Here is a 19,738-nt window from a genome sequence, read left to right as displayed (position 1 = left end):
AACATATTAAATACGTTCGGTACCCTGTTACTTAGGTACTAAGTTTATGAATAAAGAAAGAGTGCAGAAACCTAAATTTATAGAAATATGTAATCATTCGAATTTCGACCACTAGAAAAGTTCTAGTACTTATAATAAGTAGGCCGTAATACTAATATTTTGTAGTCCTAAATAAATTCAATGCGAGCTAACTTAGTTCCCACGTTCAATTTTAATGCCGATATTTCGGGACCGTTAAACTATAGGTAGGTATGTAATGGCGGAACGTCGTCAGAAGAATTCCTCGTCTACCCTTGCCTGCTATGCTACTAGCGTTTCGGGAATGTTTGCGCGTCATCCTCAACGACAAAGCCTCTGTTTGTATAGGTCCTATACAGCCTATACTATATAATATGATTTAAATTATGCAGCTTCTTATTTCTTATAAAAATATTTTATTGTCGAATCTAACATTGAGCTTTTATTAGTTCAAAGGCGCGTTGAAGTCTATTTAGTCTATTTAAATTTATTTTAGATACATACTCATTTTACTAATGTATATTTTAGAAGGATCAAAAGGAAAACTATGATTATTATTTGATACTGCGTACCTATTATCAGTAACTAAAACAAACAAAGAAAAAAACAAAAAAGAGCCTTGGCTACTTTACTAAGTCATCGTGAATCTAGTGTGACCTACGAATTAAGTTTTTTGACAATGCATGCACTTTTATCCGCGAATTACATTGGTTAGAAGAGCGTTATGTAAAATAATTCCTCTTCTTTCCTTCCTAGAGTGGGATGTAAATAAAAGAACATAAGGTCGCAATGTAGGTGGCGTTAAATAAATCCTGTTTTTCTATGCACCCACGCTGGCGGTAGACTTACTAAAGCATTGAAACGAGTGTTATTTAAAAAGTAAGTTCACGTGAGTCACTCGAGTCCCATTCGTATGGGTAACATTCCAGGCTCACCCGCACCGCGCTGGACCAAACCGGACCTAGCTCCGCGACTCGCGTTGCTCCTTTTTTCTTTTGACAATTCTTCGTCGTTCATATAAAGTGATAAAGTTTACTGTAAATGTTATTTCAAATATGGGACTTTTTTATAAATTATTATTCAAATCAATAACACTATGAATAATAAAATAACACAATCATATTTATTTTATATATATAAAAGTACCTGTTGTTTAGCTCAGCATCAACAGCATGATTGCATATAGTCGTTATAAGCAATGCCAGTCTACCATCTCTATCATCAAAAACTTTACCTAATTAAGCAAAGTTTTATTTCTCCCAGAGAAGTTCTTATCCACACAATAAATGTGATATTTTTATTTACACAAATTATGAGCTTTTCATTGACAACCTATTTTAGTAGTTTATTGTGTATCACGGTAAATATCACGGAATTTCGTTGGCCATTTATTATCTGCAGAGGTTTTAAAAGTTTAGTCTTCTATGCTACAAGAATGCATTAATCCCGTAATTGTGTTAGCACGTTAAAGGGCCAACTTTATCTTAATTACAACAAATAACGTTCACAGCTTTTCTCAGATTTCTTTGAACCTTGTAATATTTTTTACGTACCATTCCTTTAAGTAATGTAGTTTTTTATTTAAACTAGAATTCGGAAACTCTAGTTCTGGTAGGTTTTTTAAATTTGCCGTTATCCGTGAAAACATATGTCACAGAAAAAAAAACAGAGTATAAATACGATACCTACTTAAATTACTAATTAAATAATGTATAGATTTAACAAGGCGATATAACTATAAAGTTTATAAACTCATGTTTTATTTTAATATTACATTTGAATTTATTCTGTACGACGCGAGGTGTGGCAAATGGTTTTTTTTCTAACCCCATAAAATTCACCCAGTCTAATAAACCAGTCTGTCGTATCTTTAATGTAGGTATAAGAAATTTGTTGAGCATGTAACGCATTAGTAATCTTGTATTCAATCACAAACATATTTTCGTAAACTCACAGGGTAGCAAGGTTCGCCTCTCACATGTCAGTTCCGGACGCGAAGGGTCGTCGGTTTTTGTCCAACATCTGTCGGTCCGCAGGTGTCGTTTTACATACTAAGCAGGTGATTTCGATTCACCTTTCTATTCTTTGTATGTGTTTCACTAGATTTACTGTCCACTTTGAACAGCTTAAAAATCCCATATTCCCATTTGTACGTAAGACGCGTTTATTAGGTGGCTTTAAAAGTTAAATCATTGTAGGGTTTGAAGTTACCAATATATTTACTTCACATTGACACAATGGCTTTCAGAAGTGAAAAATACACATAAATTATGAAAATATTATTGTTGTTCTTGCTGCATAATAATATGATATCTCTCAGGTATGTATTATAAATTTGTAATAGACTTTAACTACCTATAGTTATGTAATGTAATATCTATTTCGTAGTAGTTACTAGTGATCCCCAGAGTTTTCCGCCTCATCATAAACATCTCAAAATTGTCCTTGTTGTTGTAAAGGGTTATCGTTCCAGACATTTGGCGTTCATTTTTCCTGTTTATGTTTATTAAGTACACGTACCTAATCATGCCAGAAACTTATTAGTACCCATGATGCATCCTTGCCTTCACAGAAATAGCTGTGGAACGAGGAAGTTATTCGTTCGTTCTTTCTTTATTCCTATTGTCTCAATTGACGAGTTGTCATTCTGATTCTTCGTAATTTCCAGTTCTTAAAGTTAATTAGGACAATGTCGGAGTAACTTACTACCCATATTCCCCGAATGAATCCTTGATCACACTAACCCAGGTCGCTCATTACAAAATATGTTTCGGTGCTGAGTAAAACATGGGAAAACTACATTGGAACGTTGTAGATTTAAAATATTAGTAGCGATCGTTAGAAAATAATAAAGTTTTTAGGATAGATTTTGAAAAAGGCTGGTCCTTAGTAAACGGGAACAAAACTAAAAGCGTTGGGAAACCAATGTGCAACAGTGCATATAACAAGTAAATTATTGCCTATTGTCTCTCTTATACGCTTCACTTCACAGGATTGCTTTGAGAGTTGAGCTGGGAAAGGGACAGACACGTGACAGAAACCAAATCCTAGTTAAAATATGTACATAATACAGATTTGTTATTTCATAAACAAGCTACAAATATCATAATTTGCTCTTATCAACTACCTACTAGTCATTTCAAAACAATATAAACTTATCCCCTGTATTACTTATATGTATATAGAATATACCTATACTAGTAATAAGATAAATTTGCATTTAGTTATAAAAAATATCACCCATATTCATCATAACCTCTAGACTTTATATTCCACAGGAAATTAGTATTGCTGTTTTATCTGAATGTCAGTTACTATGTCCTTTGCGTCCTCTCAATATTTACATATTGTGATTGATTTGTGTAACCAGAAGATTAATCGCTGCAAGTATAACGTATTTATGTAAAAGTGGGTTATTTCTTTGTACGACCTATTTTGGTTTATTAATTACCATATGTATTCATAATGCTACGAGTATGATTATTGTGATTTCAAATTACTTTCGGGTGTATGTTTCAAAACTGAGATGTACAATGACTAAAGTTTTCACACCCCTCGAATGGAAATGCCTTTTTTCTTGAACTTTTTTTATAGTATAAAATCAAAATACCGAGTGGCAACCATATCAGCAGTAATTTAACTCCGGAAATTATCTATAATAATACTTTCATAACTAAGCTTTTTCAACAGTACTTACTTAACAGGTTGAACTACGTAGGTTTCGTACTTATATGGTCGTGGTATAGCGATCAGAATACAGTAAAATACAGCTAATAGTTAAACATTAGTTACGCCCAAGAATGCAATCTGATTTATTCCCTGTCTGATGATGCTATTGTCCCTGTCTTAATAATATTTGTAAGTATGGAAATAAACCTAATTTTATAATAAACTAAATAAAAAATAGACTCACTACTTTTTCAGATCATTCCTTGTACAACTCATATCCATTGTTAGCAATTCCTCGCAGACATATTATCTAAATAACAAATGACTCACTCGATCTCTCTTCAAGTCTCCGCTAATGTTTACTTTCAAATCCTTGGAGTTTCAATGAATGCTTTATAGGCAAAGTTATAATATAGTAACTATCATTTGATTATGATGCCGTTTGATCTATCAAGTGACTACTTTGTTTGCAACTCAACTTAAAATAAGATTATCCAAGGATTCTGCTTTAGTAATACGTATAAATACGTAGTTAAGTGCTGTATTAAAACTTTTAATTAGAATCTTAGCGTTGAACGGTGCAAACATAAATAACACTTTAAATTCAAAGCACTGACAACTTCGAGGATCATATTTGCAGTTGAAAACATCAAAATACGAAATACCTAATCACGTTTAAGTACTTCTATCATTGCTTCTAACTTTGAGATACAGTTCGTTAAAATCACGCGCTTTGGAATAGAAATAACGAATGCAGATAAACAACATAAAAACTAGTATAAAACGTAACAAATAAAAACGAGTAAAAAGAAAAATAGTTTACAACATAATATAACATAGTGATATGTTTCGAATTTGGAAAATCCTAGTTAGTGACGACATATTCTTAATATGCATACAATCTATATGGGAACCTTTAACGGTGAACTTACAAGATATTTTAATGGGTAGTTCCAGTTTTTATTTTGCTTGTTTTTCGTGATACTGTCCTATTAGCACGCCTAGTTTAAGAGGTACAAACATCCTTTATCCTTTATTTATCCTTGAAATTTTCGCTCAATATCTCACAAGAATTAAAACTTGAAGGAATGAAGTTAACACCATAAAAACTGTTTCTTTAAGTGTGCAGGTGCCTACGCAAAGTTATCTGGGTATCCTGCCGTAATACTATTATCCATTTAACGTACAAATCCTTAGTCTACACTGTTGCATTTTTTTTAGATTATTTAACTACTTTCAATATTTCTAATATTATCAAAAATTACATAATTGAAACTAGTGTTTCTTATTAATTCCTCATCGCTATATAGACCAATTGAAGCAGTGAACAAAATACAAATATCAATTGTTCAATACATAAGATGACTATTACATAGTTTACATCCCCCAGATGTGTATGTGAATCACGTATACACATCAAATCTTACGAAATCGATATAAAACGGTATTTTAATTAAGCTTGGATAGCCATTAAAAATGCTATTAACGCATATATTAAAACATTATTATATCACGTTGTAGTAAGTGACCTTGCTTGAGTGAATGTGCTAGGAAGTATTTGCTTCTAAGCATCTATCGTGTTTCTTAGTGTATTTAATTTGATTATAAATCAATTGTATACGAGAAGGATGTTATCAAATAATATTTAGTAAAATGAAAAGGAGCCGCATAGGGCAATTTTATTTCTTCGGTAAGCTATGTCGATACAATTTTTGTTAATAAAATCTAAAAAAATAAATTACGAGCTTTTAATAAAGAGTTATCAATCAGTTGTTTTCGTTCAGTAACCTTAACAACCAATATTGAATATATAAAAATATAATTGTATAATTTTTTTTATTCACTGTAATTTATATAACATATATTATATACATATATATAACATAAATTGACAATATTAATCGTCCACGCAGATACATTGATCAATATAACACAGGTAACATATATAACACAGGTAGGAAATATATGCATTGTGTTATATTCGCCTTCAACATTTCTTTGTATACAGCCTTCGCATGGCGTTGGGACTCGGAAATCTTTATTGCACAACAGCCCGCGGTTAACTCTGAGGCCTGAACATTCCGTCGCTTTTGTTTGCATCATTCTGAATTCATTCTCGTTTACTTTATCTGACCTTAAACGCTCTACAAGAATTTCCCTTTGAAGCTGCGTCACACGATTTTCTTCAGCGCGATAGCGACATCTCCTTTTTTGTATTAGATTAGATTATATCAAAAAAGCCGCTTTGTCGTCTTTTGACGTAATGGTTAGTTTAAAAACAGCATTTTTAAAATAAACAAAAACAGTTAAGTTAGCTATTTACACCTTTTGTGCTTAAATATATATAACGGTTGGTATCATTTGTTCTCTTTTTCACGGTGAGTTGCCACTTAATGTATAAATAAAGAGAGGTGATAAAAAGAGAAAAGCATTACTATGATGATAATAAAAAAATCGTTTAAGGTTCACCCAATAAAAGTTATGCGTTAAAATATCGTCTAGTATTTTTTTACTTCACTACAATAATTTAAAAAAATTAAAAAAAATTGTCGAAAAAAATACACAAAGCTTGATATATTGATAAGTTCAAATTAATTTAAGATTCATCTATACACGTCCAACTTTTTATAGGTTATATTCTTCTCCCCACTTTATACAGAGATATATACAACGTGTATCAGAATTACGAAAAAATATTGAAGGATGAAATATATTTAATATTGAATCATCCTGTAAAAATATTAAATTAAAGGAAGCATATTTATGCTTCCATACAGACGAATTCAAAACAGTCTAAGTGTTTACTTATGACAGCGTTATTGAAGATAAAAGACCGACACGCGCATAGTACCTACGCTACGCAACGCGTATCTAATATGGCTGTATCTGATTTCTTTTAGTAAAAACTATGGCAGGGGGTTACACAAAAACTATTAAAGACAGTACATCATGCACCTCCAAAGCCCATGAAGTATGATTTCGGTTTTCATTTACGCGTCGTATATTAATAAAGGTAAGAAACTTTCGCAGTGTTAGCAACTAAACTCGTACACTGTAGTGTAGTAGTTATTAAAAATGTTTGAGTCTACATATTATCTATGTCAGTGAAATACTTAAGCAAAAACGTATTCCTTTGTTAAGCTGTTATTTATGTTCTCCTATTGGCTCTACATATTATATTTTATCAAAATAAAAGGGTTATAAATTGACCGTAAAATGTAGCACGTTGATATATGATGATACCCTACAGCTTCCGGGTAACTGTTGACACGTATACCCGAATATTAATATAAGGGGGTTGATACATGTTTGGAAAACCACCGCTATCTTTGTACAATCGTTTAAAATATTCATGAAGCTTATCGCATTGATCTTGGCTTTTGGTATTAAACTCGTACGGTTTTTGCCTCTATAAACTACATGATTTTTAATTTATTATGCGTAAATTATATATATATCTAATATTTCCTTATCGCCGAAATAGATAATAGTCGTACCCAGTTATTGTTTGTGACACTGATATAGTCACTTATCATTTTTTTTATTATTATTAACCGTAATTCATTAAATTGTAGTTCATCCCTTTATAGTTATTTGTTTATGGTTTGTTAGAGGAAATCTTCAAGTTACTTCCTACCGTAAAACATCAACTCTGCTTGCGTAAGGTTTATTTATGACGAGTAGTAAGTTATACAGGTCAGTCGTGATACTGTGTTTTGCATAACGGGACTCTACCGATGTCTGTTGCTTCGTTATTTATCGTTCCACATAAAAGTCGTTGATGTTTTGGTTTTTCTAAAAGTTTTGATAGGGTCCCTCTACTATTAAGCTTGGAAAAAGGATAATCAGGCAGTTTTATAACGTCATGTATTGGGATTCATAATTTTAAATTAACATTGAATAATTCAAATCCAGTCTCTTTTAATTTTTTTTTAAATGACTTGTTATTTTTATTGGACACTGGCTAGTCTTTCAATTAGCAACTGCTGAAATTTGTTTACGGTAGAAAGTATTTTCCGAACCACCTGAGTTTGATTTGCTTTTTTTATTAAAACCTTGTGTTTCACAAAGAACACCATCCTATATTATTACATATTCGCTCTTATCTCTCTCTCCCTTTTCTATGAAATCGTAAATTTCGGAAAAAAGAAAAAAGCGGAAAAGCTCCGTAGTTTTTCCTAATTTTACACAGTAAATTTTTCATATAATCTCAATTAATTTAAATTAAACTTGAATGAATTCCAGCAACCATATTTAGGTTGAATTGTTATAATAGTAGTTACATTTGATAGTTAGTTTAATAATATATTTGGAACTTAAAATGCTTATACTTTATGTTTGTTAATGTAATCAATCAACTAATTATTTCTACATAATTGTATTGCTTAAGTTCTAGTTTACTCTTTAATTCACGTCACGACGGGTAATTTAACTAACTTTAATTCAACTTTAGAATCATTTAAGTAGACATATTTAAATTAGCAGTGCATTTGCTTAATGCATTATCATCGAGCTCTGTTTAATTATCTTTAAAAGCCAAAATCACTTTTAGCGAGAAAGCTCCGGCCGATCCTCGAATAAATGATTGCCTTCATTCGCTTGAAACGGTCCGACACATGGACGACTTTGATCCTGCTTCATCTTGATTGATGTTTTCACTAACAGTTCATTACCGTTAATTTCTTCTTTATGGACGCAATTCCCCCTATTTGGATCATTAATACAATATGTGTTTCTGTGTTATTATCAATTAGAGATCTAAATTAGTATTTGGAGCACACACGTGAAACGTTTCAACAAAAAGATAGCTTAGTTTTATTTTACGCATATTATCATTAAAACCCGTAGTATACAGTAACCCGAACCCGAGTATTTATAATTATAATGAATCAATTTCTAGTTAAACGCATGTTTGTCAATGCAAAAAAAAAAACAAAATAGCAGGACCTGAGTCCAACCATCGATTAAAAAGATATTACTTTTATATTGTTGTTGTTTTTGTTTAAGAATAAAAATCCATATTTAATAGACTCCGAGATTGATAAACGGTTACTTTGTCCGTTTCATTAATAATAAGTAGGGACTAATTTGTATAAAAAAATGTATTCAGAGATAATATAAAATTGAGAGGAAAAACGTGTAACTTTTACTCTAAACATTCTTAGTCTATTATCATAAATATATATTATATTCGTAGGTATATCCCTATCAACAACGTTCCAGTATTAGGCGCAGGCCTCGTCTGTCATCAGATCGAGGAATATGCATACAGCTTAAATACTCTAAGATATCCCGATGCGGGTACACAAAGTGCTAACTCAATGCTGGTACTATTATCTATTCTGCGACTATACGCAAAACAAGAGTAAAAGTTAAGTGAAATTGTATAAACGCTGTAAATAAAACAAGTTTCCAGTTGTTTATCGTCAGCAGCTGAGCTGAGCATCCTGTCTAGTTTACTTAATTTACATCAATATTTCTAATTTTATGGATAAATATAAAAGTGATAACATAGATTATAATATTAAACAGTAGGTATACAAAATAAGTTTTTTTAAGTAAAGAAGTCTTGCAACAACCTTGATAAAGTTAGGTTATTTCCTTCTCCTACTTGTGGTTTCCGCGTTTGAGTGATTTGGAGTTCGTTGTCCGTGAAAAGTCATTTTTCACCGTTAGGTTCGTCACTCTTATGGTAAACTATTATTTGATTATCAGCAATTATATCACTTGAGTGGGTTTCATCATTAGCGTAATTGATGTACCACTGCTGGGAATTATAGACTAGGTTCCAATACAGGTTAGTGGAATAGAAAGAAAGTTTGCGAGTTGAATACCACTAATTTCATATTAAATTCCGTACAGATAAGTTAAATGAAAACAAAATCGCAGTGGTGCGTAACAGTTGTGTTTGCGGTTGTGACCCCTTTATTATAATCGTACACATTAACTACGTGAACGAGTCTCCACAACAGCTGGTTGGGAGACGTGCTAAAGATAATATTTTGTGACTATGCAAATATATGTAAATTACGTTACGAATTACATAATTAAATATTTTTTACTTTATAATTTATAACCCGTCTGCTCGTATTAACACCTAATATAACTACTCTAGATTAAAATTTACAAAGGCATATAATAACACAAAGTATTCATAGTAGTATTTTTGGTATTTTTAAGTCACAAGTAAATATCGAAAGGCTAGACGTACAATTTTGTCTTCGGGCAATAAACAGTGTAACTATGGATGAACGTGATCAAGACTTCCTCTCCCCGCTGGACAGACTGGTTTCCTAGTTACGGACAGGTTCTCGACCGGGCCCACAGGGGCTATTATACATGTTCGTTTGTACAAGGCATTAAGTGATATTATCTACAATCTAGTATAAAATTAGACCTGAAATAATGTCACAACGAGATCTATGATGGGAGTATTTTTAATTGATCAAGCGAGAAATAACAAGATCCGTTGGAAAACCAGAGTTACACAGCTCAACGAGTTGCAAAGCTAACGACATGGTGGGCAGGGCACATATCTATCGATCAGTTTTGAATTTCCAGGGTAATAACCAAGTATAGCAACCATGCAAGGCAAAATGTACGGTTCCTAGAGCTCCCACTAAATGGGTAGAATATATCAAGCGTCAAAAAGAATCACTGGACGAAACAATGGAAAGTAAAAATTTATATTTAAGAAATATATGTCTTGTTGAAATCATTCACCGGTTGCAACGACGACAATTATAAGAAATCCTAATTCGTGATACACCTTTATGTATTTTGCTCTTCAATTAACACAATTGCATTAATCCATTGCAATCACGTACAAATTAATAAAATGTGCAAATGAAATCATAGTAGGTTACGATAACATATTAGGTAATTTCAAGAAAGCATATCTCGTGTTTCGATGCAAAATACCTACTCGTATGAGTAGCAGAAATATAATTAACATCCGACGCTCATAACCAATATAGCTGTTTAATGATACATCACGCTATAAATCAATATGAAGACCAATAATAATATATCCATATGACCAACTATTTTATAATGGTGAGTGATTGTTATATTTGCTTGTAATAAATAAAAAATATAATCCCATAAGAGAAGTAATATTAAGTGGTCTATATGGCGTCTTCCATGCTTACATACTCTAGTAGCTTGTTAGCTTAGCTAGCTTTTCATGGCTACTTCAATAACAAAAAGTTCATACCACATTACACATCTGTTAGATAATCCAAACTAGTTTTACTTGTATTGGACATGTGTTATCCCGCTCTTTCCATTCGAACTAAGCTTGGAACTTGTATGTAATAGCAAATACGTATACACGTGGTTCACCCAGACACCAATTTCTCGCCGCGAAACCCCGTAAATTGATAACTATCAATTTTAATTGCTGTTAGGTACCTACTGTATTTTAGATTAAAAGTCATAACAATATTCAGGCTTAATGTTTAGTCATGTATTTGTCATAGAGCCCATATTACTTTCAGATTGCGTTGTTCATATTCAATCCAAGCGCTGCCTAGCTATTTCTTGTTTAAAAACACAACAAACTATGTCTAAAGCCTTTAATGTTTTTTATACTAGTAGCCTTACATTTAAGTACTCGATCAAATGAAGAGCTTGTCGAATTCAACTAAACTATCAATAAAAGTTACGTAATTTACGATTGGGATGTTATAAAATTATACGCTGTTCGTATAGCGGTTCGTAAAGTTGTTGTTGAGATGATTCGTTTGGCGTTTCCATTAATTCGTTTAAAAATAATTTGTTTGAGAATTGCAGGTTATTATTTGTTTTTATACCATCACAAAGTCATAACTATTGTTCAGACCACGTTCTGTTGAGCGACGATCGTAACTAATTGCTTTGCGAAAGCCCGAAGGGTACTTTCAAAACTATCGCTTTTGTTTTTACCACATCTGGTGTCGACGTGCTTATAACTAGCTATTATTCAGACATTTATAAGTGATTGTGTACTTTTGTACATTTAAAAGAACAACAGTTTGTTCCAAACTTCCTAACAACTAAAAGTAGGCATTATATAAAGACTTTTATTTCTCGGCATAACAAATTTCTTATTTATAGGAAAAAATATAATTTGTTTATTTGAAATGGCTGTAAGTAGGTATGTGTTGGTTAATTATTGATTACCAAAGGGTTTCTCCTATGATGAAATTTAAACAAATTGGTAAAGCACTCGCTTCCCTCACGAAGTTAATGCAAATCATTAATCTGTGACGTGAAAAGGGCATTAAGTAATGATAAGTAATACCTATAAATATGCGTTCAATTTACGAACGTTGCAACAGAAACAACGCGGTTAAAGCCTTATAAAAATTCATAGGACGGCGCCAGGGGTAGATCATGGGATCGTGTAGCATTTATCATTCCATTCCACTGGCGGGTAAAGAACGTTGAAAATTCCGTTGAATAATTTGCTGGAATTGCGTGTGAAAAATATTTCTCCGCTGCCACAATATGTAGTTTATTTTTGTCGGTCTCCACATTTGGAACCCGAGGAGTGCGTGTAAGCGGGAATACTAAATGATTAAGTGTGTAGCTCACGTCACCCTTAGCCTGTTGATAATAACAAATTAATTATCACAATGAGGAGCACAGATCTCCATAGACTCCATTTTGGGTTGGCGTGTTATAACCGAAACCAATGCGCTCAACGTACTCTATGAGGCACGGGATAAGACAACACCAAACTTCATATTCTAGGCTACTAAGACCGGCCCGACCTAGGACCACTAGTCCAACATGATAGTTTATTCCGAAAATGTATGCTTAAAGCACTAAAATTGGGAACCTGAAACTATTTAAATAAATGCTACGTTTTTAAATAAATAAATTGATATTATAGAAAGCAAGAGATATTAGAATTAAGAAGGTACTTTCCATGTAAATAAATAATAATAAATAAATAAATAAATATACTACGACAATACACACACCGCCATCTAGCACCAAAGTAAGCGTAGCTTGTGTTATGGGTACTAAGATATAAATACTTGGAATAAACATATAAACACCATATATGTAGGATAATTCATTGAGAGAGTTATTAAAAACATCCCCCCTGAAAGGCTTCATTGGGGGGATATTATACCCAAGTCCAACGAGTTAGAAGATAGAAGAAGAGTTGTTTGAAGATAGGCTATTAATTTAAAATAAAAAACTTTTTGTTGAAAGGTATTTTTTAAGGTATAGCATAGAGGTGAAAGTGTATAATTGTGTATACAAAGGAAAGAAATACATTTCTAACTTTCACTATCTAATATGATAGAGTGCTTGATTGTTGTAATGTAATAATTAACGCAATATAATTTGTCATAACTTCTAAAGGAATCAAAGTCTACAAAGACAGATTTGCGATTTGAAAGACCGGCGCATAGTTGCACGAACAAACCTGTGCTACCTTGAATCGTGATTGCACGTTTGTCACGTCATTCTGTACCTAAAGAGGCAATAAAAATAATACTTATCAATCAAATATTTCATTTATTAATTATATTATTCCTTATTTCTGAAAAACATGCAAGAGCCTCTCAGGTTTGTCTATTTGTTCAAAGTCTCTACATTTCAATCAATCTTGTAAAACTTTAGCACTTTTTATCCCGGTAAAACATTATATTTGAATTCACTACTTCACCCATTGTCGTACACAAGATTTTGAATTAAGAACAATGGCGGATGAATTCGCGGGTTTGCTAACAACTAGTGTATCACCGTGTAATTATGCTCCCGCATTACCTTGAATTACCATCGTGCGTTGGTCACGACATCCTCTCACTGTTAAATAACCTGTGGATAAAGTACAATAAAGTAAAATTATATGGGTTAAATTACCTGACACTATGCTACGCTTAACCATTACGGGAACGTTGTTACCTAAAAACTAGAGGTTTTTATTCACTTCTAACTTATTCATAATCAAAGATATTCTCTGATTAAACTTAACAATGCAAATGGGATATGGGTGATATAATGGGTTTTCATTTGGTTAGATGAACGGCTGCAGAAATAAACTTTTTAGTCCTTTAAATTTATTTCTAGTTTATAATTAGTAGGCGCTTGAATAATCCAGCTTCAGTAAAATATCCTGAAAAGCGTAATTTTTTATTACAACCTGAAGGTGAGCTAATAAACAAATTCGTAGAAGCGAATTTCTAGCGATTTAGGTCATACTCGCCGAGATTTTTAATTTGCCCAGTAATCAGAAAATAAATTTAATTAAAGTAGCTTAACTTTATAAAGCCCACTAAGTGAAATTAATCTAAAGTATCACATTTTATACAGAAGTGCGATATGTTCGCGACCGAAGAAAGTTAGGTGGAAGCCTTATATATTAATTAGCAAGAAAGACTGGGTTTCTGAATATGAACTTTCTACAATTGCTTTTTATAATCGAATAGGTATGGTCAAGTAAATGATACGCCGAGTTCCGTGTTACCGCGCTTTTAGAATTTAAATGTCTGCAATGACCGAGTAGTAAGCAGCTTCTAGGAAATCGCGTGCCTACTTAAACCGATTTAGCGTTTTCGATCATTTATTCATAGTCAAATGGCACAGTACCCTCTACTCGTCACTTTATATTTAAGTAAAACGTTAGTAAGTTTAAAGACCAAGAGGCGCTATTGCACAAACAAACCTTGCCGCCTTGAATCTCGAGCGCGCATTAGTCACGCTACCGCCACACCGGCCATGTTTTTGTGATCTCTAACTTCATTTTTAATGTTCCGTATGCAAAGTTTTCCAAAAATGAGCTTATTACTTAGCCTCTGCTGTAATCTTTATATCGTAGAGTAAGTATTTTGGGTACCAATGTGATATAAATATTTTGACGACATGTTTTTATCTCCTTCGGTTCCAAATAAGAGATGAGTTTTGTCAGAAAAAACAAAAGCTTGGTATTAAATTGCTTTGACTTCTTTTGCTTTGTTAACGTTCAGGTACAAATTTAAATGATCAAATTTTTAGTCTTGGCCGCACTATATCAGTGAATGTTCTCTTATTCTTTCAATGTGAAAAGCTAACAATTTTGTCGTAAAAAAAATAGTTTTACTTGCACTTCGTTAAAACTTAAAACTAGAAAAAATAGAGTAATAAAATCAATGAACTCTTCGGTAAACGTTAGTGTGAGAACGTATTATTTTATAAAATAAATTCTCTTTTAAGCTATGGTGGGTTAATCGCATTCGTTCCGTCATCTTTGTTCGCTTTTAATCTAAGAGCCCTCAATATAAACTTACCGTACTTACTTACATACATGCTAAGATTATTGTGTTAGTCTTTTACCAAAAAAAACATTTAGTTTCAAGTGAATTTTTGTATTTAACCTTCACAAAGTTATTGTTGATTTTTTTGTTATATTATATAAATAATGAGCATACCTACCTACCTGTGTGAAAAAAAAATTCAAACCAGTGAAATAGGAAAGTTCTAGAAGACTAACTAACATAAAGTTCACTAATAACATATTTGATATGGATATATCAATAACGTCAATTTTAAATATTATATTTTTATTGTTATTAAACAATATTGTTTTATTTATATAAACTTTTGCTGCCTCCTAGCCTACACGTTTCATCTTACACACAACAGGATTTCATACTTCGCTTGTATCACGACATCCGGTGCTTTATTTCACGTTTCTTTGAATACTCAACAAAGAAGGTTTGAATCTAAGCGAAATAGCCCATATTACAGTTTTTGTTTTGGCAGTAAATGCAGAAGCAACTTGGATTTCAAGGACACCATTGAGATTTTGAATATTTAAATGATATTCTTTTTTTTTTTTTTATGGTATTGTATTTATTAAATAAAATTTAATTTTTATTAATACATAACTATAACCTAAAATAAACTATTTAAAAACTAAATAAAATCTAAAACGTCCTCGAAACCACCGCAGTGAGGCACAGTTCCCAAGATGCTGGCAGCATTGCCCCTTTGGATGGCGAAACTAATTCGTTGGCCAAGGTAACTGCCCGCTCTAGGATCACCGGTAGACTCGATAACCCTTTTCGATAATTCTTTGAAAAGGGCTCTTGCCTCCGGAATGATATTCTTTTATTTATTTGTCTAAGTAGGGCAGAGTACCCATAAATTATTTTATTTGTTCTTCATACTTACGAAGGTATTTGTATTAGTAATCCTCCTTGCACACCGTATTCATTGAGCTTAATTCGCAAGGGACACCATTGCCTAGTTAAAGAAAACACTGTAATCTAGGTTAGGAAAAAGTTTTGAACGCCTAAAAATTAGTTTATATTTCTTTTAAATATGCCAGACATTAATAGAATTAATGGTCCAAAAATAATAAACATGCATGCAAAAGTAATTAACTAATGGTAGTTTATTTCCACGGTCTATCTACAATGCCAATGCTCGGACTCGGAATAAAAAAAATCTAGTTCGCATGTTGGTGCCACTCCTTATCACATGTGGTTGGTGTTTTTTATTTTCATTTAGATGTTCTCATTTATAAAGTGGGACACAACTTAAAATACAAATAAACCCAATAACCAACCTTTTTGTCCTTGTAACGAAAGGTTAACTAGGTTTTACATTTCTATTAAATTAGTATGGTATATACATAAAACCTACATATTTTTTCTAGGTTTATTCCGACTTCAATGATTGCTTAGTATATTAGGCAAAATTACCGTGTGTTTCACGCGTCTTTTATTCTGATTTGCTAATTTTAAAATGCACATTTAAAATTCTTATTATTAAGAAGCATGTAGCAGTCTCGTTAAATTTTTCATTAAGTTTTATAAAAAGTAATTCATGCATATGTTCTATTTCCTTGCTCGGATATTTGATTGGCTGCTATTGCTGCATAATCTTATCGCGCCCTGATAAAGGTAAACTGTGCGCATTACTTGTTTTACCGTGAATCAATATGCGAATACAAGTCTAACTTGCCACTCTAGTAAAACTTTTTGCTCGTGTATGAATTTAACGAAAATAAATATACATGATTGTGCCTTTACAACGTTACTTAGTTATCAATAGTCCCTGGGTAAATATTCCAACAATTAATATTATTACCTTCAGGTAGTGTACTATATCATTAAAACGTTAATGTTAAAATGACAGTTAATAAATAAAATTAACAGTGACAGTTAAGTGTTAAATAAAATTATTGTAGTATAATTTACGAGAAGTTAAGTGAAACGAATAGCAGCAGCGATGCGTCGACTTGATAGCGCAAAGGGCTGGATGCCTTAACACGGCGTGTTTCCGCTATCACAATGACCAGCATGTCTAGCACCTTATCACCGGACACTTCGGCCACCTGCGATGAACAGGGCAGGCGTCGCTCCGTATTTTATGTACCTTTATTCGAAAGCTTCGAAAATTATTTACCATTGACACCTGAAGAAAAAGACGCCATCATATGTGGTCTTAACATAGACGATGTCCCTACAAGAAATAAACGAAATCCTTCATCGGAATTTGGTCAGATTCTACCACACGGTGACGCCTTCTTAAATGACAGTGAAAGCGATATAAATGAAAGACGATATCGACGGCCTTTATCATCGAGAATGAGCTCCAACGAGGCGTTGGCAAGAAAAGACCGAAGTGATCTGACACGTCCGAGACTCGTTGCCGAGAGTAGTATTAGTAGACATTCGAAGCCAAGGTTACGTAGCACAACGTCTTGTGAACCACGCTATGATAGAATATATTCTCCACTAGGTGCATCATCTCATAAACTAAACAGTTCTACTTCAAGTATCACTGCCCGATTGCCTTCTAAACATCCTATACGTAATTCCAATTTATCCCTTATACCCGATGCGCCAAAATTAATATCACCGGCCAAGGAAAAGTCTAAAACCTTGCCTCAAAATCTTAACACTCCATCACCAATAAGAGGAAGTAGTAGTTCATCTTCGATTTTCAAAACACCCAAAATTACAGTAACCCCTGATAGTCCAAATAAGAGCCCTGGAAAAATGACAGGTCTTAATTTCATCAGGCGATCGCGGAGTACAAAATTATCAAGAAGTAATTCCTTGCTGCGGAGTATCACCGCGAGGCATATTGAAGAAGGATTGGATGATAATGTTGCTGTGGTGACGGATTTATCTCAAGATTATGACAAATTTGTTGGTGATAATGGAGGCGAAAAAGAAGTAATTTGTGCTCTAATAAAAAAAAATGAAGAGCAAGTAGCGAACAGTCCTCTCAGTTTACGAAGGGCATACCTTGATGTTGACGATGACGTCGCTATACATTCTGGTAAGATATAAATCAATTATTTATTATACCCAGATCAATTACTAGATTTAGTAAAAGCCAATCATTCGATCTTATTGCAATTCGCAATTTTGTCCCATTAGTGTCCCATCATTTTATAATGCAACAGAGCTCGTTAACCTCCATTGCGTAAGCATAATGCCTGTATCAGCAGTCTTCCTGATGTTACTCATTAAATATGCATTAATGATAAACGGGTCATTTTCAAACATTTTAAAGTATTTTTTTATGTTAATACATGAGCTAAAATAATGTTATGACCATGAAATTTAAACACTGCTGAAACAATAGGTATGTCTGTCTGAGAATATTCTACTAGTTTAAGAACTATCTGGGAAGTTATCATGAGCTTATGAGTAGGGGGAGCGGGACGTTAAGCCAACCATTCCTGCTAATTGCTAGTTGGGTTAGTACTAGTCAGGGCAACTCCGATAAATATTGGCATGAGTTTCAATAACTTTTGCATTAAATTATGATGATTTCGCTCTAACTTAAACTACAATTGTTTAAATTTACATTATGTATCCAGAAAAATTGCCAAAAAGGTTTTCATCCGAAATCGCAATTCACAAACTAGCCAAGCACCTTGGTCTTTTCCCGAGAAACGCATGTTATGTAATGGAGAGTGACTTGCCGCTTTTGATCTACATTGTTATCCAACAATTCATAATGCCACACCAATTATTCGGCTAAGAGTTGCCGCTAAACTAAAGCCTTTGTAACAACCGTTATGTCATGCCCAGGGCACACCATTAAGAAAACTTGAAGTCATCGTTAAGATGGAAGACGATTTGAGTAGAAATAAATTATAAAATGTAGAATTGCGTGTATCGTAATGTGTTTTCTATAGGTAAACGAGAATTATTATATTGAGTTCTTAATGTATTAAATTCTCCAGCAAGTCAAGAAGCATTTTAAGCGTCATATTTTCTTATTGAAATGTTTCGTGTCTCAAATCATTATTTTTCCTGTACTTAAAAAATACTTTAGCTTTGTATTCTCTATCACACTATTGAGTTTCTCTTCAGTGATTATAACTACACAGTTTATTGGCAATATTACAAGAAGTGCCCAGTGGGTACTTAGACTTCACTTTCGGGTTGCCAAGTTTGAATCCCAGCACGCACGACTAACTTTTCTAAGTTATAGTGTGTTTTAATTACTAAAACCTCTTTTGCATTTGCAAAACATCGTGAGGAAACCTGCATGCCTGAATGTATAATGTTCTCAAAGGCGTGTGGAGTCCACCAATCCGCACTGAGCCAGCGTGGTGGACTGCGGCCTTAACCCCGTTTAATTGTGGGAGGAGACCCGTGCCCTGTAGTGGGCCGGTAATAGGTTGATATAATGATGATAACTACGAAAAAGTTGTGTAATATATATGAATAAAATCATGTACGAAATTGGCGTAACGCAATACTTTCTATCAGATCCTAAAATGCAGATGCTTACCGTTAGATTATTAGTATTCAGTACGCGTTTTAGATGTTCCAATATCTTACTTTCGTAACAAGAAAATGTGTTAGGGCTATATTTTGCACCAAACTTTGTAATAAATACTTTGAGGTTATTTGTATTTTACGTACCAACGTTTAAATGTGAAAATTAAGTGTTGCTACTGACATCCTTAAGTTGTTCTAACACACGTAGGTCTTATAGTAGATGGAACGCAAACTATTTGGGAGTCCAAGACTATAATCTTTAATCCATCTGAGCTAACAAAATATATCTGTATTTAGGATAATCTGTTAGATGTATA

General features: G+C 33.0%; 1 protein-coding gene across 15 annotated transcripts in view; it reads left to right on the top strand.

Annotated features, from left to right (window-relative positions):
• Nucleotides 1-19,738, top strand: part of LOC120637945 (ras GTPase-activating protein raskol) — a 213,909-nt gene that overhangs the window by 170,666 nt on the left and 23,505 nt on the right. Inside the window, exon 2 of one of the 15 annotated variants that reach the window (XM_039910020.1) lies at nt 16,768-17,961. The exons of the other annotated variants lie outside the window; for them this stretch is intronic. Within the exon in view, the coding sequence (XP_039765954.1) occupies nt 16,965-17,961 (997 nt within the window). The 5' untranslated portion in view covers nt 16,768-16,964. The remainder of the gene's footprint in view (nt 1-16,767; nt 17,962-19,738) is intronic. 15 annotated transcript variants of the gene reach the window in all.

The sequence above is a fragment of the Pararge aegeria genome, chromosome 4 (assembly GCF_905163445.1).
Source record: "Pararge aegeria chromosome 4, ilParAegt1.1, whole genome shotgun sequence".
Taxonomy (NCBI): Eukaryota; Metazoa; Arthropoda; class Insecta; order Lepidoptera; family Nymphalidae; genus Pararge; species Pararge aegeria.
The sequence above is the reverse complement of the archived record's forward strand: the minus strand, read 5'-3'. Positions and strand labels throughout refer to the sequence as shown.